Source organism: Trematomus bernacchii, unplaced genomic scaffold, assembly GCF_902827165.1.
Source record: "Trematomus bernacchii unplaced genomic scaffold, fTreBer1.1, whole genome shotgun sequence".
Classification (NCBI taxonomy): domain Eukaryota; kingdom Metazoa; phylum Chordata; class Actinopteri; order Perciformes; family Nototheniidae; genus Trematomus; species Trematomus bernacchii.
Genome location: NW_022987686.1, coordinates 282,254 through 306,544, shown reverse-complemented (window position 1 = coordinate 306,544; position 24,291 = coordinate 282,254). Strand labels below are relative to the sequence as shown.

Below are 24,291 nucleotides of genomic sequence, written 5' to 3'. Positions count from 1 at the left end.
CTAAAGCAGAGTGTTGAGCCCTGACAGACATGATACTGATGAGAGAGAAGACATCATAGAGACTTGTTTACAGCATTCACAACCAGAAAGTGCACCACTTCTTTTTTTACTGTTTGACCCTTTTTTGATTCACTTTGTTGAAAAAACTGCATTTTTCAGATTTCAGATTTTTCATTTAACAATGCTATGTGACACAACGCTTTTGAAAGCAATTATTTTTCCACTAATGATTGGCTTAAGCTCACTAATTGTTTTTCTCTCACTGTTTTATTATCAAAAGAAAAAGCTCCTGGTTGCATTTGACAACATTTTCTTCCTACAGTTTTCCTGTATTCGCCGAACATTAACCGTAAGCGCTAATCATAAAATGAAATTTAACATATATCCCTTGATTAATAAGCCATTTTCCGTTTTTTAAATCTCCAGTACGTCAAAAGAAAAGTATCTTTATTCTTTAATAAAAAAACAATAACAAAAAATGTACACTACAAATGTCCTCTTGTTGTTTTTTGATGATGAATGTCATGTTTTGCAGCAGACAGTAAAGTACAGAAATGATGGAAACATTGCTCCAAAATTAACACCCACTGAGTATCGATCATTTCTTAACCAAGACACAGACAATGCATCTTGTTGACAACATTTATTTACGAAATGAGTTTGTATAAAAAAACTAAACAGCATACAGACAAACTTCTTCCAGATCTGTGACTACATGTTTTTGGGTTTGGAGATGACGCCGTCCGGGTAGCGGCTCTTAAACCGTGCCACGACGTCAGGATCGAGAAGGTGAATGCCGTCGAGCTGGTTTCCAAGAGTTACCCTAGGAGAGGAGGAGGAGAACAAAAGGTAAATCAGTACACGCAAATCATGAAATATAGATACTCTGGCTTTAGAGTGAATGAGGGTAGGTTACCAGTTGGGCTGGACGTTGTGTGGTCGCCCGAAAAGCTCGATCTTCCTCGTGCCGGGAGAGAGTCTCTCTATCATGCCGTAGATCTCGTCTGGTTTGTGACTGGTGGAGCGGACCTGGAAAAGAAAAGTCAGAATACAAATCAACTGAGGTCACTTTTACAGGCTGGAGAAAATCATTAAAACAGTCAGTATGAGAGGAGATGTTTATTTACCTCGGCCACAATGACGTCGCAGTCCAAACCGCGGTTAAATCCCTGAGGGGTTCCCTTCACACCCACCTGAAGAGAAACAAATGTGTTTTTACATTTCAGACACTTACCTGACACACATTTGGAGGGACAATTACAAAGACTGAGCCTGTAGCATTTCATTAAACACTTTTTAACTATTGGGTGGACTTATTTACCAAGAAGGAACATGCAGAGAGTTAGAAACCCCTGGAGGCAAGATTCTTCAAGCTGAGCTTCAGTGTTTGACAGAAGCAGATCAACAGATTGTAAGATACATAAGAACAGAGGAAGACAAACATACCAGACAATGCTCCTTCCCGTGGTTCAGCCAATGGCCTGTCCTCCCTGTGCGGATGATTCTCTGAAGCTGGTTGGTCTTCACCCAGATGATTTCGTCAACTCGGTCGTAGCTGACATATGCAAATAAGTACATGAATAAAAAAGCAGCAACAAGCTTTGATGGTACAATTTAAGCACTTTAAAAAAACATTTCAAGACTGGAATCCTTTATCATCACATCTAAAATTGTTACTATGAATGCAATTGCGAAAAATCTAAGTTAACAGAAGTCTTTTAAGACAACAGCAGACTTTTCTAGCTATGAATGACGAGTAAAACACACGTCCTTTAAATAAATGTCCTTTTTTAAACCATCAATGGTGTCAATGAACATAGGGTGCATTTAAATAATAACACAAACAGTTAACTCAATGAGACTACAAACAAATATGATAACGGAATCAATTAATATTTTTCACAACCTTAAGATAACGGATACAATTGAGCATTTTCTAAACTTCAACACTTCAAGACTCACCCCCACAGACTGAGACACTCTCTGCCCAGCTCCATCGCCCTTGAGAGAGGAGAAGACGTGCAGATGATGAGTTGGAGCAGACACAATTTGATCTGGGTAAAGGTTTTTCAATGTCGGCTCAAACTGTAGAAAAAAGACTTGGTGGACTACGTATTGTAAGAAACTTTCACAATGGGAATATCCTACAGCTTTTTGTCGAGCTACCATTAAAAAAAAAAGATGATATATTGTTTCCAGGGGTAAAAGCTGAAGACAAGAGTAAAAGGTGTTTCGACCAGGTGAGTTAGCGTTTGGTTCAAGGACATCATGACACTCGAGGATCCTGGCTACCTGCCGGTGACCCAGAGGAAGAGGAAGCCGTCGTCCTGCAGCAGGGGGATGTGGAGCTTCCTCATCTCGTCGTCAGTCAGCGTCCCGTAGGGCAGCTCCATGTGGATGTCCCACGGGGGGTCGGCCATCACCACGGCAAACTTCCCGAGGATGGAGACGTCCAAGAAGCGGATATCGCAGCAGATCCACTGCACAAAGAAACACAATCTCTGTTAGTCCTCCACTCTTAACCCCATCTTTATCCCTCATCCCACCTCTCTCTTCCTCACCTGTGAGGGGAACAGTTTTCCCTCGGAGTTGTCGACGTCCCCTCCACACAGGCCCAGCTCCGTGCTTCCACCCTGAAGCCCCATGAGCCCCCCCTCTGTCTCTGGAGGGCTGTCGATCTCATAGTGGACGTATTTGCAGGTGTCCATGTGGAAGCACGTGTTGAGGAAGGAGCAGTCGCCCAGGCTCTCGTCCGTGTGCTTGTTGATGATTCGACTGTTGAGAAAACATGCGTCACAAAGTAAACCGGCTGCATAAACAGACTTTTCATATGACTCCAGGTTGGAATAAAGAGCCATAAAAACGCACAAAAATGTAAACACAGGAAAGAAAATATAAATATTTGACCCTGCGCAAATGTCAGCCAAGTTTTAAATCAGAACTTTGCAATTTCTATCCCAAACTTTCTTAGTTTGAGTCTACTTGTGAATGCTTGAACAAGGTATCAGTTTGTTTAATAGGTTTTAAATATAGACCTTTATTGACTTTATAAACATCAGGCAAGTAAGTGTTGGTGTACAAGTAGTATGTTAAACCTTGATTATAGTGACCTCTCCAGGCCAATGAGAGTATTTCTCTTATAGAAAATATAAGTTGTCAGGTGGTAATAGAGAGATGGCAGAAAAAACATTGATGAAAAACAGCTGAATGCTTTAAACAGACTGATAAAAGTATCATGCGTGGTGACATACATAGAGATAAGAAAGGTGTTTAGAGTATGCAGAGGAACACTGACCGGAAGTGTAACTTGGTGCAGGGCTGCGGTGTGTCTCCGGAGCGCACACACTCCTCTTTGGTCCCGTGGTCGCAGAACTCTTGGACCTGGGCTCGGCCGCGTGACCGGAACTTTTCCACGATGGACTGCTCCTTCGCTGTGCTGGCATTCAGCAGCTCCAGGATCTCTCTGCTCACCTACACAAAAAAAACCCACAACATATCAGCAATCAAACTTCTAGGCTTCGCTTTGACGTTTATTTAACTCTACAATGATTCTGGTAGCTCTAAGAGACACCTACCTTCTTGCTCTGCTGCTCTTTAGTTGACTGTTGGTTCAGGAGGCTCTCTATCTCCATGTCCAAGTGAGACGACTGGCTTTTACTGTTCCTTCCCTTCTTGTCGGCCCCGCTCCCTGAGGCCGAGGGCCCCGCCTGCTGCGTGGAGGCCGCCGGCGTCACCGAGCTGAAAGCGGAGTGCGGAGGAGAAGTCGAGCGCTGAAGGGCGGGCGACAGACCGGGAGCTCTTTTGTGGTGCGTTGGATCCTCTGTTTTCCTCTTGACTCCCGGTCGCTGGGCTCCAGCCCCCGTCCCGATCATAGCCCATAGCTTTGTGTGGTCCACTGACACCACGATGGAGGGAGAGGAAGCTGAAGAGGAAGAGGCCGAGGCGGGCTGACGGACCTCGATGAGCTCCTGAGCTGAGAATTTAAGCAGGAGACTCTGGATGCTCCCATGACTGACTGTGGATTCAGACTGTAAACACAGAATAATTAAAAGCATGAAGTTGTTTTTATGATACAGAACTAAACCTATTTTCACAAGCATTTCTTTACTTAGAGACTCACACTGAGTTCATTTGTGATGGCGAGGGAGTCTGTTGGCATTGGAAGACTCAGATCAGAGAGATACGCCAGCAGCCTCTTCTCCAGCTCAGGGTCCGGTGGTCTCTCCGTCTCCTCCTGAGAGGGGGGGGCAGCTGACGGAGCCGGGCTGTCACTCCTGGCTGTGGAACCTTCCGCACTGGTTCCACTGTCTGATGGAGACAACACAGGTTCACATCCTTAATTACAGCAGTTATTTTCTAACTGGGAAAAGGTTTTCAGATCATTTAGTTATCTTATATTAATAGTCTGACATAACTGAGCAGTCGTGTTTTGTTAAATTCCAGATCCCAAAAGATTTCTGTTAAATTAGTCAACTAGTCGATTAGTAGATCTACAGAAAAATTATTGCTAAATATGGAGAATTACAGCTTTTTCTGTTATACATAATATTCAATTTAATATTTGTGGGTTTAAGACAGACATTTAAAAAGACATCACAGGACAAACTAGTATGGACATGTTTCCCTATTTTCTGTAATTATCTTGACGAAAAGGTAAGTCCATTAATTTAATATATAATCAATAATGAATTGAATCGTTAGTTGCAGCCCTAAATATCTTTACCCCAATTAACCATTAAGCAAAACGTTCAGTGTAGCAATTAAACAAGTGATTAAGGTTGCATACTCGTGAGTTACACTGGGGACATGTTTTGGAAATGACCAATTTTGTCCCCACCACATTGCATTAAGATAATTTCTTTAAAATGTTCTGAAAATATCGTGCACTAAGAATTGTACACTGTTTGCGTGTGTTTCTGTAAAACCAATTGGTGCAATTTGGACATGTGACACGTTTAATATCAGTAATAACTGATTAGAGAATAGCTTTGCAGCAGCGTAGCATAGTTACTGCTCTAGTTGTCAAAAAAGTATTTTAAGCATATGTATTATGTATATACAGTATGCATGTATTGTTTGCAGGAGCGCAGTCGTGGTTTTTAAATCTGAAAAAAGTGTCCCCAACACTTTTTCTAACAAACTCTGCAACAAGGACGTTTTAAGAAGGTATTGTAGCCTCGCTAAACAAAACATGCACATTTTTCTTTATCATGGACCATTTATAGACTATAATTAGTTAACTTGTCGTAAAAATACTCAATCGATGACCCAATAACAAACACAATGTGTATGTACAGCCCTGGGGCTAGTACAGAGGCTCCGTGGTGAGATCTTACCGGAGGACAGCGCCGTGTCTTTCCGCCGCCGCTGCAGCCTCTCCCGCAGAGAGTCCAGCTGCTTCTTGTGCGCCTGGATGCTGCTCCATGTGTCCGACATCACCAGCAGAAACCAATGATATTAAATGCACCGACACCTGTCACAATGAACAGTGTTTAGACTAAAGTTGGAACACTGGCCCGCCTTGTTGCGAGCGAATAATGTATGGTCCAAGGCGGGAAAGTGTCGTACCAGCAACGTGAGTGAGAAACGTTCCGGCAGTCAATAATGGAAAGGAGAAGGAAGAAGAAAATCTAATTGTACCTGCCCCCTTATTAAAATCAATCAATAAATACATAAAAATGTGTCAGTCACAGCTGCTTAAAAAAACTTACAGTAAAATGGAACCAAAATCACAAAAGTCAACACAACAATCCACCATCAGCAAAACAGGTCATCACAATACTGTCTATTTACTCTTTCTTTATACATTTTGTTAAACCTAAATAAGTTCATACAGCCCTTTAAATCATTAAGGGAAGAATTCCACAAAATACATACATTATTATACCTTTATGAACATTTACAACATATATATTCCCGTCGGGTTCATTTCAGAGACGGACTTGTCTAACTTCCGTTATCAGTCAAATTAAAAGCCTATTTCCTTCGCGCTAAAATACATTGTTTTCGTGCAATTTGGGTAGATAAATGTTTCCTGTCATCATCTGATTTGTATAAACTTGGACTAAATACTTGTTTCGTATTTTTTAATAATTTTTTTTCGTCGCTGCTCAATTTGCTAACAGCCTTTTTTGTTTTTTTCTAACTGCCTTTTTTTTTCTGCTAACGAAAAGATGGCGGAGGAGGAGAAGAGTGGAGAGCCTGTAAAAGAGAAAAACGAGCTGCAAATGTTGACGGTAATTTATTTCAACAATATAAGACTCCTATTTAAATCCACTAAGTGTCTAAGCCTTATTGTTTGGTTGACTTCTCGGGATCTCAGCGTGTTTTCTTGTGTGTGCATCTCAATTTGCTAGCTTGACATCTTGTTACTATAACAACTGCAATGCTAACATACCTTGTCTAGTTTTTTTCCGTTACTTAAAATACTACGCCAGGTGTATGAGTGCAGTTTTATGTTATTCTACGTGTTGAATATGCTTTACAGTCACCCTATTTGATAGTGAGATACCAGACTAATGTACATTATTAGCTTATCTATCCACTTCTTGCTGAGTCACCAGGTTGTCAGTGTGACTTTAGACTTAATGCAACAAGGATGGACACTACAGATGTTTTATTAAGTCAGTTCAAGGTTCATTCCTAAATCATCCTTTATCAATAACCTGTGTTAGACACGATGAGTCCAACGGCAGGTGCACAGATCGTTTCCCCTTTTACAAATGCCACTCATTAACATTCATCTCTATTTTACTTTTTCTATAAAACTATGATTTGGCAGTTGTTCATTTGGGGATACTCAATAATTTGAGAATTGCAGTTCCACTAAGCTTCACAAAACCAAAGGATCTGACTCTTATGTGGGTCAAGCACCGAGACAACTGCATCCTACAATTCCCATAATGCAACTCTAAAGCTTCTGTCATGAGAGCCTCTTTGTCTGGTTATGGCCACCTTTTGTTCCCAGTTTGTATGGCAGGTTTCCTGTATTTTGGTAACTTAATACACTTTTACAATGTACATTTGAATGTATTGATGTTTACAACTTAATTTGGATTGGTTAGTTAATTACAGGTATATTATTTTATGCAATATAGCCCCACCAACTTATTAAATAAAAGAAGACATCGTTTTTTCGAACTCAATACTGCACTGCAGGCAGAGAACTGTGCCTTTGGTCTATTTTTAACTACTGTCAAGAATTCACAATCTTTTTTCCTCACATCACAGGAGCTGGTGGATGACCTGTATAATTTCAGAGAACACTATTTTGAGACTCACAGTGTGGAGGACGCTGGGAGGAAACAAAATGATGTCGCACAGGAGATGGAAAAGACACTGAAGAAGCTGGAGGAAAAAGAAGGTAAGGGTTATATTTACACAACAGCGTTTGGGCCTTTTTAATTTCCAGAATGTAATTCACACCCGCTGTACCTCTGTGTTAACGAACACCCACAGATCAGTTAAAACACAAAGTAGAGTTCCTGCTGCAGAAGGGCAGGTGCCTGAACGTGTCACCTGACTTCAACGCCGTCGCCGAAGAGTGCCTTTCCCGCGCCGTGAAGCTGGAGCCCGGCCTGGTGGAGGGCTGGAACACACTGGGGGAGCAGTACTGGAAGAAGGGAGACCTGACTGGGGCCAAGAACTGCTTCACAGGAGCCTTGCAACAGGTACATTTAAGACGGAAAGAGAGAAGGTCCTGTCTTCAACTCAGAGAGGCATAATCTTCCATTCTGTCCCCTTTGTTTTTCATACATAATAAGCCATAATGCAAGAAACCCCTTTTATGATTTACAGTCATAAAGTCAAATCAGTAATACACAAGGTATTTAAAAAGTTAGAATTTCTGGCACTAATGCAAGCAGTATAATTGTGTATGGTTGTTTCTGAATGAATAGAACTCCTCTGGAATTATCCCCATCTCTCCATGTATAGTTAACTTATTAACTCCTGTTTCTTACTCTTTATCTTCCCCCTGTGTAGAGTCGGAACAAAGTGTCGCTACGCAACCTGTCGATGGTTCTGAGACAGGTGCCGACGGTGAACAGCGACGTACACAACAAGCACGTGATGGACAGCGTGGTCCTGGCCCGAGAAGCGGTCCAGCTGGACGTCACTGACGGAACCTCCTGGTGTGAGTAGAGCGTCTGGGTTCTACTATTCAGCAGGGAGGAGAGAAAACTAATGTATGCTAAAATGAGTTTTTGTTTTGACAGACATCCTGGGAAATGCCAATGTGTCCCTGTTTTTCACCAGCGGACAGAAGCCACAGTTGTCTCAACAAGCTATGAGTGCCTATGCACAATCGGTGAGTACTGAGCTCTAGGCGTGTTTGTTCAAATCTATCGACACTTCTCGCACTAATGTTTTGCTTCTCTCCTCCTCGTTTGCAGGAGAAAGTGGACAGAGCTGCCTCGTGTTATCCTGAGCTGCATTACAACCGCGCCACTCTCTTCCAGTACGAGGAGATGTTCGGGTCTGCGCTGGACGGATACACCCGAGCAGCGGCGCTGGACCCGGGCTGGGAGGATGCTCGGGTGAGAGAGAAGCAGCTGCTGGAGTATCTGCGGAAAGTCACAGAACTCATACAGAACAAGGTATGGAGAAAAATGCATTACGGTAATAGCAGAGTAAGAAAACCAGCTATAGAAGCTGCTTGAGAAACTGGAACCCAGGAATGTTTTGCACTTTTTGCTTCAAAGTTTTTAAATGTGTTCAAAATGGTTATCAATTGATCAATTTTCTTGCTATTTGATTGATCATGTAACCATTATAGCACTAGTAGACTCTTTGAAAATCAAAACCTCAGTTTAAGATTGAAATGAAGTGACTAAACATTTTAAAGATCCCACATTGTTGTTGATTTAAGATGACATTTAAATAATGGAGCATTTTACTTTAAAGTGGGAGGGAACTAACAATGAAATGACAGCTCGAAGAAGTAATAAATTAACTAAAATATTACACTTTTCTACCACAAGGTGTCAGCAAAGCACATGTATATTTCTTGTCTTCCTGACCTCGTCTCTGCCTCTCCTCAGGGGAAGGTGAAGGCGCGCAGGTTAAGGACGATGCTCTCTAACCTCCACACGTCGGCGCTGGGCCCCTGCTCCTCGCCTCAGTTCCAATCCCCGACGGGTCGCGTCGGCAGCCTGGAGCCCCGGACTCTTTCCTCCCTCGCGCACGGTCACAACGCCGGGGTGGCCGCCCTGGGGAAGGTGGTGTTCAGCCTGGCTTCTGAGGGTCGCATGGCCTTGTGAGTGCAGCTTCATTTCTCATTAATAGCTCACTTGATTTTGAGAGCAGTAGGTGAAATCTTGGCTCTTTTCCCCCCTCCAGTACGTTTGGCATGGTGGACAGCGAGGAGTCGTGCATCGTGGTGATGGTGTACAACACAGCAAACAGTTGGGGCGTCCTGATTGGAGACACTGTAGTCATTCCTGAACCGCTGCTCAAACGAAACGGCATAACTCATAAAGATGAGGTTAGTGTCTCACGTGTAGGGTTCAAACTGTATCGATAAATGTTTTTCTAAAAGGTCTCACTTTCACATTTCCTCTCTCCGCAGTCGTTTGACTTCAGAAGTATCCGAGTGGACTCTCCGCTGCTCCTCATCGTCAACGGCAAGAAACAAAACGTCCAAAGTCAGATCGCCGCCTCCGTGAGCTACACGCGCCAGAGCGAATGAGATGCACCCGCAGCAGGAAGTGCAGCAAGAGGACCAATCGGTTTTTTTCTGGATTTTTGAAGTTCTGATGATTGTGGACGTGTTAATATTCCAAAGTTCGTGCCTGTTTTATGTGTTGTTTTGTAAATAGAGGTCACCCTGTTACTTTGTCTTTAGATAGACACTTTGTTTATATTTATAAATATTCTTTTTTTTGTACTCTCTTGTTGTGGAGACAACACGGAGATCTTTTTTTGTAAATGAATTAACATTTGATGATTGTTATGATGTCAGACTTATGACTTTACCCTGAGCAAATCATTTTACCGTTCATATGTTGTTTACGTGTTGTTTTAAAACAGCATCAGAGTCCCCAAAAATGTATGTAAAGAAATAATTGACTATAATTGTAATTCGTTATTTTAAGAAATTGCTTTTTACTGGCAGACACTTTGGCACTTCTCAGTAGGAAAAGAACAGGTGTATTAAGGAATATATCCTATGGTTCAGCTCTATTCACTTCAATTGTGTGCACAATACCAGGACTTTAAAATGGAGACACGCAGAGAGACAAGAGGGAGACGAGAGACACACACAACGAGACGAGAGAGAGAGAGACACACAGAGAGAGAAACAGATGAGAGAGTGAGAGAGAGAGAGACAGACACAGAGAGAAACAGATGAGAGAGACAAGAGAGAGAAACAGATGAGAGAGAGAGAGACACACACACAGAGAGAGAGAAACAGATGAGAGAGACACAGAGAGAGACAGAAACAGATGAGAGAGAGAGACAGATGAGAGAGAGAGACACATGGAAACAGCTAAATTAATAATTAGTTTGACTATGTACACCTGTGTCTTACCAACTGTGTCTTACCAACTGTGTCTTACCAACTTAGATATGTCAAAATGTCTCATGTTAAAAAAGCCAACGTTTGACTACAATGATAATCATGTCATTGTTAAAAAACAATAATTATAAATGTCCCTTATTGATGCGACCTTGGTTAACCAGCATAGTGAGCGATTTGGTTGTTCGTTATGCAAGAGAAACCGCCCCATTACCCTAAATATTCAAGTCTAGACCTCAGTGGGTCTCCTTATGCTTCCAATCAACAACCATTAGTGTTTGCATGATAGACCACCTACTGTTATTCATTTAGTAGCATTATATGCACTGTATCACTTCAGGAACATGTTTCATTTCATTTATTTTGACTTTTTTTCCGTAGTTTTTGACCGATAAAAGCCACCCATTGTCTTTACTTAGATACGGCTCAACTACTTCTTATACTTTTTATCAATTTGTAGGTTTTTCCGACTAGAAGCAGAAGCAGGTAAAGCTCTTTCTCATATGAACTGGTGGAATCTCAGATAACAAAGAGGACTGTAAGGCAGGAAACAGTTTATGTTGTTTTTACTATGTCTTGCCAAGTACTTCTTAACACACTTTTTAGAAGGTTGAATATAGGATTTCCCTCCTAGTTTAGTTCAAAATCACAGAAATAACTACAAAAATGCACTCAGGGCAAACACTGCCAACAGAAATAAATATTAGAACACCTTAGCATTTATAAATAAGTGGAGTTAAGTTCAACAGTTGTGGCCGTCTCAGTGCTTGTAGGGCTGGCCTCTCTCCCTGGCGGGGGAGCTGTACTGGAAGAAGTTTTTTGCTCCGTCAGCCTCCAGGCAGGAGAAGAACCGTCCGTCCCCACTGGGGGCCACGGAGAGGAACTGTGGGCTCCTCTGGGGAGTTCCCTGCCGAGCCACGCCTGCGCCACACACATGGGGGTTGACGGATGTTTCTCATTGTTATGCCGGTTTGAAATTCCCTTACATTGACAATCGGCTCCTACAGTTTTTTCCTTAAGGACCACTTCTCCACAAAACACCTACAGCTGTGTTTCCCTTTGTCTTTCCTTTTAACATCATTCTCTCTCTGCTTCCTTCCTCTTGTCATTCGTCAGTTCTGATGTGACAACTGATTTAATAAAAGCAAGATTTTCCTGACAAACTCATTGATTTGGACTGTGAGAAAAATGATTATTTCCTTATCGGATTAATCCGTGTTTGCCATTTACACTATAAAATGTAGGAAACGGTTAACTTTACAGCTTGTTGATGTCATCCTATTATCTGTTTTGTCCGACTACAGTCGACATTTTTCATCTTTCACTTGCCATTTCTGCCTGTTCAATTTCTGAAATGAATAGCTGATTATCAACATTGCTGGCAAATCATTTCCGACAATAAGTTGGCACCAATATTGTTGTTTACATTGGAATTGTACATTAATTCAAGTATAATAATTAAATACTTGAAAACATTGATGGAAAGCCAGTGTCTTAATGTTTCTCCCAATTAAAAAAAACAATAACCGTGGAAGTGGGAGAAGTATGACGAAAGCAAAACACTTTTAAACATTAGTAGAGTATATGGAAGGACAACATTTGTGGCCTGATTGTTTGTAAACTCCTACAAACCATACCCACCTCTTACTGCGAAACCTCAATTTATCTCCTGAACAAATAGATTACGACTTAACCTAAAACTTTAACATAAATCTCAAGTTCTTACCAATGTTATAGTCGTTCCGTCCTGGTTGTGGCAGCATGTCTCTGTCCCCCGCACCCACCACCATGTTACGCAGCCTCAGAGAGTCGTAAAGCCCCTGCAGTTTCTGGTACTGCCTGTTTCTCTCCATCAGCCGCTCAGACACCTCGCTGTACTTCCTTTTATACTCCTCCATCACCTGAAAGAACAAGAGTTTATCAAATGAGATTGCAATATCATTAAAAAAATTGTAAAAAGGGTATCCTTAAGCTATGTTTACCCTAAGAGGATTGACAGTCTTAGGCGTTGTGCACACGGGAACGTTTGCGTTTATGCACAGTATGCGTTTTCAAAAAAGTCTTCCGTTCACATGCATTCATTTCATTTAACGTGTCTGTTCAAACGAGACCGCTGGAAATGCTGTAGTACATATGCCGGGACTGGAAGTGGCGCTGTAACTTCCGCCACAAAATACACCAAAAGCATCGAAGAAGACTCCGGAGCAGCCCCGCAGCAATGTTGCCATGGCTACCCTTCTGTTTATGCCCCGCGGTGGATTTAGCAACATGTAGTTCATGTAATTCTCCATGTCCACTTGTTGCTGATGGTTGTGGTAGAGGAGCTGTAGATTTTGCACTAACATCTGTAGCATGGTCAGTAGCAGTAGCACTAGCAGTAGCTACTGACAGGAGGAAGTGTGTGTGGCGATTGCTGGTATTCAGCGGAATATAGTAATTTCCTCAGCATGTAAATATATGGATAAATGCAACGGGGAAGTTAACTGAAAGAGACCGAATCTGTGGATATTGCATCGACCGACCAAGAAGCACGTCTCCGTGGAGAGGACGCGCTCAGAAAGAGAGATATTCTCGACAAACACCGGGTGAGATCGCTCCTCTGGGACACGCCGGTCCTCGTGTTTCCTTTTTTTGTGTGGATTATAGCCTGAATAGGCCTACAAACATTTCTCTTTTTGACGCCGACAGGCGCAGGAGCAATGAACAATAATGGCCTGGATTAGGCAGTAAAGACAATTTTGGTGTATCGCAGAGCGGACTGTTTAATTTTGTTTGTGTTGTTTGGCTGGAAAATTGTCAATATAATGGATCAATGCATGAAATCTGACTCTGTTTATTTTGTTTAAGGAGTATATTGGGCGTTAACAATTCTGGTTTGCCTTTTATAATATTATTTCATTCAAGAACCCCTTGTGCGTTTAATTAACACAGCTATTTTTGATAGTTGATCGTTACAGATGGCTACTGGCCATGCGACAGCAGTGAGCAGGAGAGGTGGGGAGAGGTGGGGGGCTATCGTTATTTTTTCAGGAAATATTCGTATAGAGGCGATTACACGGACTCGTTTGACCCCCCAGAGTTTCGTTTGCAAATCTATCCACCTTGGGACCCGTTATCGTTTGTGTGGTCCGTTTCTATCGGCCTCATGCAAATAATAGGGTTATACGCAAGAGAAACTATGCAGATACAAGCCGTTTTGTCCTCGTGTAAACGGCACCTTATTAAGGTCAATTTCAACTTCATTTGTGTTGTTATAAATCTACACTTGAGTTTATGAAAGGTGGTTTACTTTTTTCAGGGAAGCGATTTCCCCCCTCATGCCGGAGAGCTCCACCTCTCTGCTTTGGTTCTGCTGAGTCACCACTTTATCCATCTGCTTCAGCTGGGCCTCCGCTCGAGATAGACTGTACTCTTGAAACATGCGCTCCTGATGGACCTGCTTACAAAGACAGGGGAAAAACAAGACAAGCACACTGGTAACATTACAAGACTCACAATTACAGTGATGTTCCTATACATACAAACAGGATTATATTTGACCTGATAGCTCCAGAAGGCCAGAGCTCGGGCGCTGATGTCCAGAATCACATCTGGTCGCAGGCCTGCCAGCACCATGGCTTTGTACTCCTCAGATGGCGACAGCTCTGTCCTCACAATGTCCAGCTTCCCTGACAGCGCAGAGGAGCAGGCCGGGCAGATGGCGGGGGAGCGGCTGAACTCACCGGACCCGTGCTGATCACAGAAGACATGCGAGCAAGCTGTGACCCAGGCAAAGCCGCCCAGCTTGGTGCGACACTTTGGGAAGTTACACAGGAGCGTGTCATCGCAGAAAGACATGGCCCTGACTGTGAGAAGAACAGTAACATGTCATTAATGGAGCTCAAAGCAATAGGCAAGTCATTAACGGAAAGTTCTATCAAGCAATGACATACAATTGATTTTAAAAGACTTTAACAATATCGAGGTAAAGCAAATAATGTAATGCTATATCAGGTCTAAGGCTATGTGGGGGTTAACACACATTCTTGGGTATTATATTAAATGAGGTTTTACAAATTCAAGAACCAATTTGATAACATTTGGTAACAGAATAACCAGGTAGGGTTACAAAGCTAAGTGTGTGTGTGTGAACATTGAATGACTTTTGCTATTTCATACATTTTTGGGGGTTTTCCTTTCTGATCATTAGGCTTAGGGATATCCCTTAGGACATAGGAGTTTCGACACTTAACATTATATACTTAAAACACTGTTTACACCTTTGTGTACATACATTAAGTAATATTTAGTCCATGTTTATTGTTAGAACATTTTTCTCCAAGTTTTACTTTGGACAATTTATCTATTTCAAATGATCAATGAGAAAATGGGTTACTACTGGCAAATGAAATAATATATTCCCCAAAACCTTGCTGCGTGAAGGAGTATGTAGCAATGTAGCTTAGCTTAATTAGCTAGCTTAATGTTACGTCAACTGCCATTAAATGTTAGCATTAGCATGATAGCAGGTCATTTGATATGCTCAGTTAGTTAACAGCTATCTCCGCGTTTTGTTTAACCGCTGGTTTTTAAAGAGAACTACTTTGACTTCTTAAAGTATATATTGATCAACTTTTACGGACACTTTAAAGGAAAATGTAAGTACATTTCGGGAGATTAGCTACAAACCTACCAGTTAGCTCTTCACTCGGCAGGTGACGCTAAATGAATACTGTATTCTGATTGGCTGATTACCACTCAGACTCTGAACTGTAAAATCTCGACACATTCACTACGGAGATTTTAAAATATGTAAAAAGGTAACTTTTGCTTATGAATGGTGTAAGTACCTAAGAACATTTAATCAAAACAATATATAGTATCCTTAAATGTGCCAATCTCCATAATGAGTACTTTTACTTTTGAAACTTTAAGTAGGCTATATTTAGATGCCAATACTTTATACTTTTACTTGAATAACATTTTGAATAGAGGTTATTTCATTGTAACAGAGTATTCCTACACCTTGGTACTTCTACTTTTACTTAAGTACAAGATCTGAGTACTACTTATTCCACCTCTGGTTATGATTGCATACAACTCGGGCTATGCACTTGTTATAAAGTAAATAAATTCAATTAGCATTTTTATTCTCTGGCTACTTACTTTACTGCATGTGAATTTGGACTTTACTTTCAGGTTATTTTCCAAGTGATGATGAAATTGGATGAAGTGAGATATTTTAATGAACACTCCAAACCGCAAACCCTATATGCAACTTCACCCCCCAAATCAAATAACGCCCTTCTTACACAGCCTCTGAGTGGATATATGTATAATCTGAGACACCTACTTAAATATGGCCCCCCTTCTCCTCCACCTCCTCCCACTTTTCTCTCTCTCTCTCCCTCTTTTATCCAATTCTCCACGTGGTACAGGAGTAAAGGCGGGGGGTGAAAGAGGGGCATTGTGCTGTGCAGCAGTGGATCCGGGGGTTCATAGTGAGAGAGGGGAGATGCTCACTCAACTGTGTCCAGCACGCCATTGTCAAAGATTCCCATCTATTCTCTGCCTTTTAAATAGAGCTCCAGTGTAAGATGCTTTTTCAGGGGGGGTGGGTGGGAGGGGGGTATTATACGCTTGGTGATAACACACGAAATACATGCATGTGGAATGGCTGTGTGGCCCCACTTGCACACAACTCAGTGCGCTGATAATTGGCCCTATGGAAATCAAAGGGTAGAAATATCGCATGTTCACTCCTCATCCGGCTTAATAAAACGAGTGGGAAAACGGATTGTTGACTGTTGGAAACCACCTGCAAGTCAAATTATGGCTTTGATTTGACTATTTATCCACCTTGCTGAAATTATGAAAGTGTCTGCAGTACACCTAAACAGATGTTTCCTGATGGAAATGTCACCTGTTACTTCTTTAGACATGTTATTGCATCTTAATTTGACCCACAATGATTTATTTTCTTCCTGGCATTATTTAAACATTTATCTTATAGTCAAATAGATAATTCTAACGCCAATTTACATTTGTTTTCAAGCCATCCAACGGCTTTGACACCTAATTGTCATGTTTTATTGAAAGTTTATAGCTGCTGCGTGAGTGTGTAAAGAAAAAATAAAGCTGGGGAGAATGAGAAAGAGAGAAGCAGGGAGGCTGTGTGTTACACGCCATTGAAATGCAAATATCATTGAAGAACAAGGAGTGGTTCTGTGTGTGTTTGTGAGTGTGTATGGCGTGTGTGTGTGTGTGTGTGAGTGTGTGTGTTCCCTGTATGTGCATGCAGCGGGGCAGCAGTGGGAGAGGAGGGGCGCAAATTGGACAAGTTTTTTGGGGGAGAAGAGACTTTAGGAAACAGCCACACACACGCACTCACGGCAGCTTCATATGGCACGGTGCAGACCTGCGGATTTCCAAATAACTATTGCTACCTTTTTTTAGATTTTTCCAAAAAGCATACGTTCTTTTATCACTTTTAAGTAAGCTTACATATTCCTTTAACATTACCTTTTTTATTCCGGGGCTTTCGGGATGTGCGCAACTCTTGAACTTTAAATGCTTGGATGGTTTCAGGAGCGCTTCCAAGTGCGCAAAAACGTGCCTACTGCCATTCAACAAACTGATGCCCCCCTCTCCCTCTGAGTCGCAGTGAATCATGTCACGCCGGAAGCAGAAGCGACCCCAGCATCTAGTTAACTCGGATCCGGGGGGCCCAAGGCTGCTATCTCACGGTGAGTACACATCTTTACGAGTGTGCATGCGTTTTTGTCTTGAAAGTCATGAAAGAGTGCAACAAGCTTGCAAACAAATGGTGCTCAACACTGCATGCGGAATTAACTCAAGTCCTACAAAAACACGGACAACTTAACCAAAGCAAAAGTTTGTGTTTCGACGCACATACATTGTGTGCGCTGTTTGGGCTACTGTGCGCTTTTGTCGTTGGTCGAGGTGATTTTCACACGTTTATTTATGCATGGACACATTCCAACAAACGCACCTGATTGAACAAATCAAAAAGTTGAAGATCTAAGTTTGTCAACTAAAGAAACCCCTCCTGTTCAGCCATTCACTGTAATGGGCCCCACTAAATGGGGGCCTTAGGCACACAATAAACGTGTCCCTGTGAAATGAATAGAGTAGGATTAACTAACATACATCTGTGGCCATTTTCATTTGCTGTTGGTCCTCTAGGAAACCAACAGGCTGCTCAGCGCTGACTGCTGGAGGTCTTTGATTAGTATAGAGCACCCTCTTATTTGTTAACAATAAAGTGCATGGGTGGGGGGAAGGGAAGCCAGTGTTTTTGGTAAAGATTAATCTTCCACCCATCTATTCTCTTCTTCCTTTGCTCTCATGCCTTTCTCTCTTATGCACCCCTCTTCCCCCATTTTCCACCTTCTCAATACTTCCCCCCCCTTTCTTTATCCCTCTTTCTCGCCCCCCAACCCTATTGACTGTATACTCCTACACAGTTGGGGGGGGGCTCAGATGGATGAGAAGAAAAAGATTCAGAGGGGAAAGAGAGATTGCTCTCGCACTTGTTCTGTTTTACAATGGGTAATATCTTCCAGTGCGTGCACTTTAGACTCTCTGCAGGTAAACTTCCTCCAAAGAAAGTTTATCTGGTAGTTATTGTAATGTGTCCCGCAGGTTGAGGTTTGTTTAGAAGTCACAGAGAAGGAATTTCACTTAGGTACAGTCTTTCATTCCATCACTATATCACTCCAGGAGGGAATAGTTAGTTTGTCTCTCCATTGTTGTTACCCTCCCCCTTCTTTTTCTTTTACTCTTTCTCACTCTGCTCAAGATTCTGAAAGAATTTGACCCCCGAGCAGCACAGGTCAGATTAGTTGACCAATCAGAGTGTCTGGACAGTGCCCAGAACCCTTAGCTTGGCCTGACCCTTGACCTCTACTGTGACGTAAGGGGGGAAGGGTGAATAGGGAGATGAAAGACGTAACTGCTGTAGGGAGGGGGTGGGTTAAGAGGGGTTATGGGTTGTCTTGGTGATGCCCATTGTCCTGTAAAATGTGTTGCCATAGCAGCAAGGTGGTCTGTAAGCTTTTTTGTGTGTGCAAGATGTTTGAGGAGTTTTGCTCCGGAGAGCACAGATTGAGACAAGACATTACAAAGACTCATAGACTTCAGAGTTTCTTCCACTTGTTTATTTGCTTGTTCAAGGCCATTTCCTTTTGAAGTCGTAACCTGATCTTTTGGTATGCACACACATTTGCAAACTAAACTTGCAAACAATATGTAGAATCAATGAAATAAACAGACTGTAACTGGACCCGGAAGTTTTAATTCATTTACATACCTTAATACTTGGTCTGATATTGGAGACACAATAATGCCTGCAAAGAAACAAACAAAACGGAATTCAAAGTTTAAAAAATATATGTTTCTGTCAATCCTCAGATGATCACCTGGGCATGAAGTCACCATCAACATCTCTTGGCTCAGAAGGTACCTCATCAGGGTCCTCCTCCTCATCCCCCACCTCTCACCAGGACTGCCAGCCGCCTTTGGCCCCTCGCCCATCCCCTGGTGGGCTCCACGCGCCTTCCTTGCCCAGCGAGAGCTCGCCTCCCCCCCACTGGCCCAGCCACATCGCCCCCTTCACCACCTCCCTCCCCAACACCCACTCTTCCCTCTCCCCAGACTTCCCGCACCCCTCGCTATCATCCCAGACTCACTCGCCTCCTCCCCTGGGTCAAACCTCAGGTTCCCACAGCCTTCTTCACCAAGGAAACCCTCACTCCACCATGGCCTCCCCAACAATGGGCAGCTCGGCCACCACCACTACCTCGTCCTCCTCTTCCTCATCCTCTTCTTCTCAGTATGTGCTGCCTCGCCGCGACAGCTCCAGTCCAGGTCATCATCATCATCATCAGGCATCCATCTCTCCCGGGCAGCAGGGGCAGATCCAGGTGTCGCCCACCTTGGCGATACTCCTGGAAGAACTAAGGGTTTTACAGCAGCGGCAAATCCACCAGATGCAGATAACAGAGGAGATCTGTAGGCACGTTCTAAGGCTGGGAGGTGCTGTCTTTGGCCATGATAATAACCAACAGGTTGGTGGTGCAGACAGCAACCATAAGTCCCTAGGACCTACATCTATATCCCCAACGCACCCCTCCACTGCCACGCCAGTAACCACAACCTCATCGCTTTTGACTGGCCTTCCATCGTCCCTCTTCCCACAGCCACCCGTCTCCAAATCAGGCGCTACACATGTCAATGGCAGCAGAGCTCTATCCTCCTCTACCTCATCCTCCATGAGCTCCTCTGTTGCCTCACTACACCCGATGTCCTTGTCACTGGGCCTACCACCGCGCTACCTCCACGAGAAATCATCCAACACCTCCTCGTTTGGCCATAGCAACGGTCTCAGTTTCCCCACCCCTCCACTTCCTACCGCCAGTCATTCCCAGGATCTCCAGCCCAGCTCTTCCCTAGGCTCGTCCTCCTTAGCAGGACGCCCTCACCATGCGTGCCGTTTTTGTGGGAAGGTGTTGAGCAGCGACTCCTCGCTCCAGATCCATCTGAGGTCTCACACAGGCGAAAGGCCCTACCAGTGCCCGGTCTGCTTGAGTCGTTTCACCACCAGAGGGAACCTGAAAGCCCATTTCCTGCGACACAGAGAGCAGAACCCAGAGCTGTCTCTTTCTCTGCTGCCCCCAGCACTGTGCGAGCCGACGCCTCCTGCTCCCAGCCCAATTCAGAGAAGGAGAAAGCGGCGTGCCGATGACGACGAGCATTTCAACGCCGTGAAAGGAAGCATTCCCGGGATGACGGAGAACATGGCACTAGGATTCCTGTCTGGTGCGTCCTCTCGGCCATCGCCTTCCTCTTTACCTCTGCCCCCGTCAGTGGACATGGCGTTGCTGTCCACAGCCCATTCACTGCTTCAGCTGAACAGGGCCTCGGCTGCAGCGGCTGCCAGCGTGTCCGGCACTGGTCTGCCTCCTTCCTCTACGTCCTCGTCTTCCTCCTCCGCCATGGGCAGCCAGTTCAAAGGAGTAAAGCAGCAGCGATTTGATGAAAACACACCTCCTCACTCGGCTTCCCCATACTCCCAACTGGCCCACCTTCCTAAGATTCTCTTCCCTGACGGCACCTCCTCTCACCACCTTGCACTTCTACGACCCCCAGGCCACTCGTCTGCCGCCCACCTCACTTCTCCCCATCAGCTACCCTTCCCCTTTCCACCTTTCCCCAAACCATCAACCTCCTCTTCATCTTCTACCACCACCTCTACCCTGACCTCAGACACCTCCAAGTTGCAACGGTTGGTGCAGAAGCTTGAAAAGCAGCCACAGCGAGGTGCCTCTTCTTCCTCACTATCAGCTGCTGATGCTCATGGGGACACATACGGCCATGACCTGTCCACCACCTCCAGTGCTTATCGCAGGGAAATGTTGGCTGCTCTCGGCCTGAGCCCAAGTGCTACTGGACTTATGACCAGCCAGGGAGTCTTAGGTTCTGGCACTACAACTACGATGAATGCTCACTCTCTGCCCACCGCTCAGGCTGCTAATCAGTGTGCTGTTTGCCTGCGTGTCCTCAGCTGCCCCAGGGCTCTGCGCTTGCATCAGGCGACACATCTGGGAGAGCGCCCCTTCCCTTGTAAGCAGTGCGGTCGTTCCTTCTCCACAAAGGGCAGCCTTAGAGCCCACCTTGCCACGCACCGCGCAAGACCGGCCAACTCCCGTGCCTTGAACTCCTGCCCATTGTGCCCACGCAAGTTCACCAATGCATTGGTACTTCAGCACCATATCCGCTTGCACCTGGGTGGACAAATACCACCTGATGAAGATATGCCTCCCGAAGACGGAGAAACAGCTGCTGTTTTCGATGAGCGTGAGAATGACTCCCCATCTAAAGCCCCACAACTCCTTCCTCTGGCGCTGACAACAAGCTCCAAGTCTCCAATTGATGCTCTCACCTCAGGGTCTACTTTTAAGAAATCCACAGCTGCTGACGCCACATCTGTGAAGACGGAAGAATTGGAGAGCTCCGCATCAAGTGTTAGCGCACCCGTGACCCGTAATCCCCCCTCAGTGGGAGCTGAGGACCCCCTGCGTCTGGGAGACAACGCCCCAGCTGATGGTAGCCCAATCAACGGCTCCATGCACTCTGAAGAGAAGACCCAGGCTGACCTGGTCAGCATCAGCCCTTTCAAAGCACCCTTAGCTAGCTCTCATTCAGCTGTAATGAATGGAGACGCAGAGGCAGATGACACCCCTTTATCTCTGTGTGTTTCAAAGCCTGGAGCAAACAATAATACGCTGCAATCCGTGGTTAATAATGATGAAGCTTGCTCCACAGACAAACCCACTACAAGTCCTGATTCCATCCCCAAAACCCCAGCTGCAAATCCGTCACCTGCACTCACCCCACCTGCCAGCCCCAAAGCTATCCCTGAGGCTGAAGAGGCCTGTGGCAATGACCCACAGGAGGCTCAAGAGAGTGATGCTTCCCAAAGCAAAGGCAAGAGTGACACCACGACAACAAAAGAGCCTTTGCCTGCGCTGGACTCAGAGTCGGAGAAGGATGCTCCAATGGAGGAGAGTAACGACGGGCACGAAAAGCCTTCAGAGGAACAAGAGCCCTCCATCCCAGCCCAGCTTCCTCGCTCTGACAAACCCTACAGCTGCTCCCAGTGCGGGAAGGCCTACGCCAGTCGCAGTGGACTTAAGGTAAGGGTTGAAAAAATGGGTTGACTAACTTAGATCAAAAGATAATGATTTTGAGTTTGTAAAAGGAATATTTTTAAGGGGTAATGCGTTTTTTTGTCAGGTTAAGATTTCCTCCATTGTGGCTCAATAACTAATATGTTGTGTCTTCCATCAACAGGGTCATATGAAAACTCATCCTGGAGCATCAACCCCCGTCAAGGCTCAAACCAATGACACTGACATTGCGGAGGATTGCAGCTCAAATTCAGCCAATAAGAGCCCGGAAGAGCAAGAAGAAAATCAGGGATTGGCTAAATCACCTGAGAAGGAGGACAGCACAGATACTAAAGCGATCGGTGTTGTTCCGGTCGAGCCTATGGACACTACTGTGTAGAGTTAGAATCACTGAGCGGCTGCAGTCAGTCTTTAAAAGGGTCCTGACAAGGGAATGTATTTTTTTTTTAATAGAACGACCTTTGTTTTTGTAGACATTAATTCTAATTCATGTTTACCTTTTGTAATAGGCAGATAGATGAAGTTGTAGTTTTGCAAGACATTTGTGAATGTAGTATTTTAGCTATGTTATTTTTGTATTTCAAAGACCACAGTGAGGCCTTATCTTACACACTTCACCGAATTGTCACAATGAGAATTATTTGTTTGCGCTTTCGTTTGCTGACACCTTTTTCGGCACATACTGTATAAGCTGATTTGAAGAAGAGGGACGATCCAGCATTTGACAAGATGAACTCCATACCAAAATAGGCCAGTTTAGTAATGGCCAATGTCTGTAAATATGAGTGGCGGTTACATTTTATGCCTTTTTATCTGACTTTTTTCTTAATGCCATGCTGCTAAAAGCATGTTTCTGATGTGCTGAGTTGCACTGAGAGTTGCACTGTGTCCTGTGCTTCCGAGACATCTTCTTAAAACACATTAGCAATGATGATAACCATGATGATAATAATAATGGTGTGTTAGATGATCAGTACTTTTGTGGGAAGTCCTTGTACTTATTGCTGTAAAAGTTGCTTGCAGCTTATTCAAACTGATGATTGTAAATGTTTTTTTGGTGTCGGTATCACCTCCCGGGTCAAACCGACAACTAGGATGAGCCCTGTCTGTTATATCCCCCCCCCCCCTTTATCTTTCTCCCCCTCCATTCCCCCTGCTCCCCTCTCTCTCAAAGCACTTGAGAGTTTTCTGCGCCTGCAGAAATTGTATGCACTCACTGCATTCCTGCTTCACCCAGTTTAGTATTCCTTGTAAACCCCTTTTTTGTAGCAATGACAAACTATGTTCCCATGACTCCCATGTGATGTATAAAAGATAAATAAAACAATGGCGATGTGAAGAGGAGACCGGTTTGTTGCTCGTCTGTGGTTTTCTGTATATTTTGTTGTTCTGGGTTCAGTTTAAGCCTGTCTTTGTGAATTCATTTATCTGTTTAAGTATTCTGTTTGCATGACTCTTATTCTGTGTGCTGTTGGTCAGTTTTCGCTTGTTTGTTCCAGCTCTCGGTGTGTCTGGAATCGGGGGGGTTCTTTGTCTGGGCTAGCTGTCTACTAATTCTGCCTTTTTTTGTCCTCAATGTCTTTTAATATGTTGCAGTTCCCCACTACTGTGTGTGTGTGCGTGTGCGTGTGTGTGTGTGTGTGTGTGTGGGTGTGTGTGTGTGTGAAAAGGATAATCAGAGCCTGTATGAGTGTGATTGAGGGTGCAGCTGTAGAGGCCGCCACCTCCCTCCCTCCCCTCTCTGTGTCATACGCTCTTTTATACGCACCCTCTTTCATTTTCTCTTTCATTTCTCTCCCTCACTCTTTCTGCTCACCCCTGTACTCCCCCCCCTCCTCCCACCCCATGTAATGAGCTGACACACAGGAAGCTCTAATCCTCACACAATGCCACCCCTCTTCCCCCCAGAGTGACTGGGAGCGGGACAGGGGGCAACAGGGACCAACCTGGCCCAGCTGTCCCCAAAATGGCTGCCTTTAATCCCTCCCGTTTTTTAGCCTACATGGGGCTCCTGAATCCATGACAACCAGTAACCAAGGAGAAGAATGCTCAGGGGCAGAGAGCGGGACAAAAGGAGTGAAA

At 44.2% G+C, this 24,291-nt stretch overlaps 4 protein-coding genes across 5 annotated transcripts; 2 read left to right on the top strand and 2 right to left on the bottom strand.

Annotated features, from left to right (window-relative positions):
* Positions 1–628: 628 nt before the first annotated feature.
* On the bottom strand, positions 629–5,574 carry mettl3 (methyltransferase like 3). Its single transcript, XM_034136795.1, has 11 exons — positions 5,337–5,574; positions 4,121–4,308; positions 3,576–4,028; positions 3,296–3,471; positions 2,562–2,775; positions 2,293–2,480; positions 1,963–2,001; positions 1,447–1,555; positions 1,128–1,193; positions 917–1,029; positions 629–823 (listed from the first exon to the last, which is right to left on the bottom strand). The coding sequence occupies exons 1-11, from the start codon at positions 5,434–5,436 to the stop codon at positions 712–714; spliced, it is 1,758 nt and encodes a 585-aa protein (XP_033992686.1). The 5' UTR covers positions 5,437–5,574; the 3' UTR covers positions 629–711.
* Positions 5,575–5,947: 373 nt separating this feature from the next.
* ttc5 (tetratricopeptide repeat domain 5) lies at positions 5,948–10,069 on the top strand. 2 transcript variants are annotated; one of them, XM_034136794.1, is made up of 10 exons: positions 5,976–6,019; positions 6,174–6,236; positions 7,231–7,363; positions 7,459–7,670; positions 7,984–8,134; positions 8,217–8,308; positions 8,394–8,597; positions 9,042–9,256; positions 9,340–9,484; positions 9,569–10,069. In XM_034136794.1, exons 2-10 carry the CDS (start codon positions 6,174–6,176, stop codon positions 9,686–9,688), a joined length of 1,335 nt encoding a protein of 444 aa, XP_033992685.1. In that variant the 5' UTR covers positions 5,976–6,019; the 3' UTR covers positions 9,689–10,069. The 2 variants fall into 2 exon arrangements, with proteins under 2 accessions (XP_033992684.1, XP_033992685.1); XM_034136793.1 differs by having other exon boundaries at positions 5,948–6,236.
* A 341-nt stretch (positions 10,070–10,410) lies between these two features.
* Positions 10,411–14,356, bottom strand: LOC117488062 (E3 ubiquitin-protein ligase CCNB1IP1). Its single transcript, XM_034136792.1, has 4 exons — positions 14,060–14,356; positions 13,809–13,955; positions 12,246–12,420; positions 10,411–11,440 (listed from the first exon to the last, which is right to left on the bottom strand). The coding sequence occupies exons 1-4, from the start codon at positions 14,354–14,356 to the stop codon at positions 11,280–11,282; spliced, it is 780 nt and encodes a 259-aa protein (XP_033992683.1). The 3' UTR covers positions 10,411–11,279.
* Positions 14,357–17,168: 2,812 nt separating this feature from the next.
* si:ch211-212k18.5 (sal-like protein 2) lies at positions 17,169–23,545 on the top strand. The gene is made up of 3 exons (XM_034136791.1): positions 17,169–17,244; positions 18,932–22,215; positions 22,373–23,545. Exons 1-3 carry the CDS (start codon positions 17,169–17,171, stop codon positions 22,586–22,588), a joined length of 3,576 nt encoding a protein of 1,191 aa, XP_033992682.1. The 3' UTR covers positions 22,589–23,545.
* Positions 23,546–24,291: the final 746 nt, after the last annotated feature.

Coding starts and splice junctions, on each gene's coding strand:
- LOC117488062 (XM_034136792.1), bottom strand. CDS start 14,356: ATGTCTTTCTGCGATGACACGCTCCTGTGTAACTTCCCAAAGTGTCGC. Junction 13,956..14,059: donor TGGCCTTCTGGAGCTATCAG/GTCAAATATAAT, acceptor CTTTGTAAGCAG/GTCCATCAGGAGCGCATGTT. Junction 11,441..12,245: donor ACGGAACGACTATAACATTG/GTAAGAACTTGA, acceptor TGTGTGGCGCAG/GCGTGGCTCGGCAGGGAACT.
- si:ch211-212k18.5 (XM_034136791.1), top strand. CDS start 17,169: ATGTCACGCCGGAAGCAGAAGCGACCCCAGCATCTAGTTAACTCGGAT. Junction 17,245..18,931: donor CCCAAGGCTGCTATCTCACG/GTGAGTACACAT, acceptor GTCAATCCTCAG/ATGATCACCTGGGCATGAAG. Junction 22,216..22,372: donor CCAGTCGCAGTGGACTTAAG/GTAAGGGTTGAA, acceptor TTCCATCAACAG/GGTCATATGAAAACTCATCC.
- mettl3 (XM_034136795.1), bottom strand. CDS start 5,436: ATGTCGGACACATGGAGCAGCATCCAGGCGCACAAGAAGCAGCTGGAC. Junction 4,309..5,336: donor AGACACGGCGCTGTCCTCCG/GTAAGATCTCAC, acceptor TGTCTCCATCAG/ACAGTGGAACCAGTGCGGAA. Junction 1,030..1,127: donor GCGACGTCATTGTGGCCGAG/GTAAATAAACAT, acceptor TTTCTTTTCCAG/GTCCGCTCCACCAGTCACAA.
- ttc5 (XM_034136793.1), top strand. CDS start 6,174: ATGGCGGAGGAGGAGAAGAGTGGAGAGCCTGTAAAAGAGAAAAACGAG. Junction 7,671..7,983: donor TCACAGGAGCCTTGCAACAG/GTACATTTAAGA, acceptor CCCCCTGTGTAG/AGTCGGAACAAAGTGTCGCT. Junction 9,485..9,568: donor GCATAACTCATAAAGATGAG/GTTAGTGTCTCA, acceptor CTCTCTCCGCAG/TCGTTTGACTTCAGAAGTAT.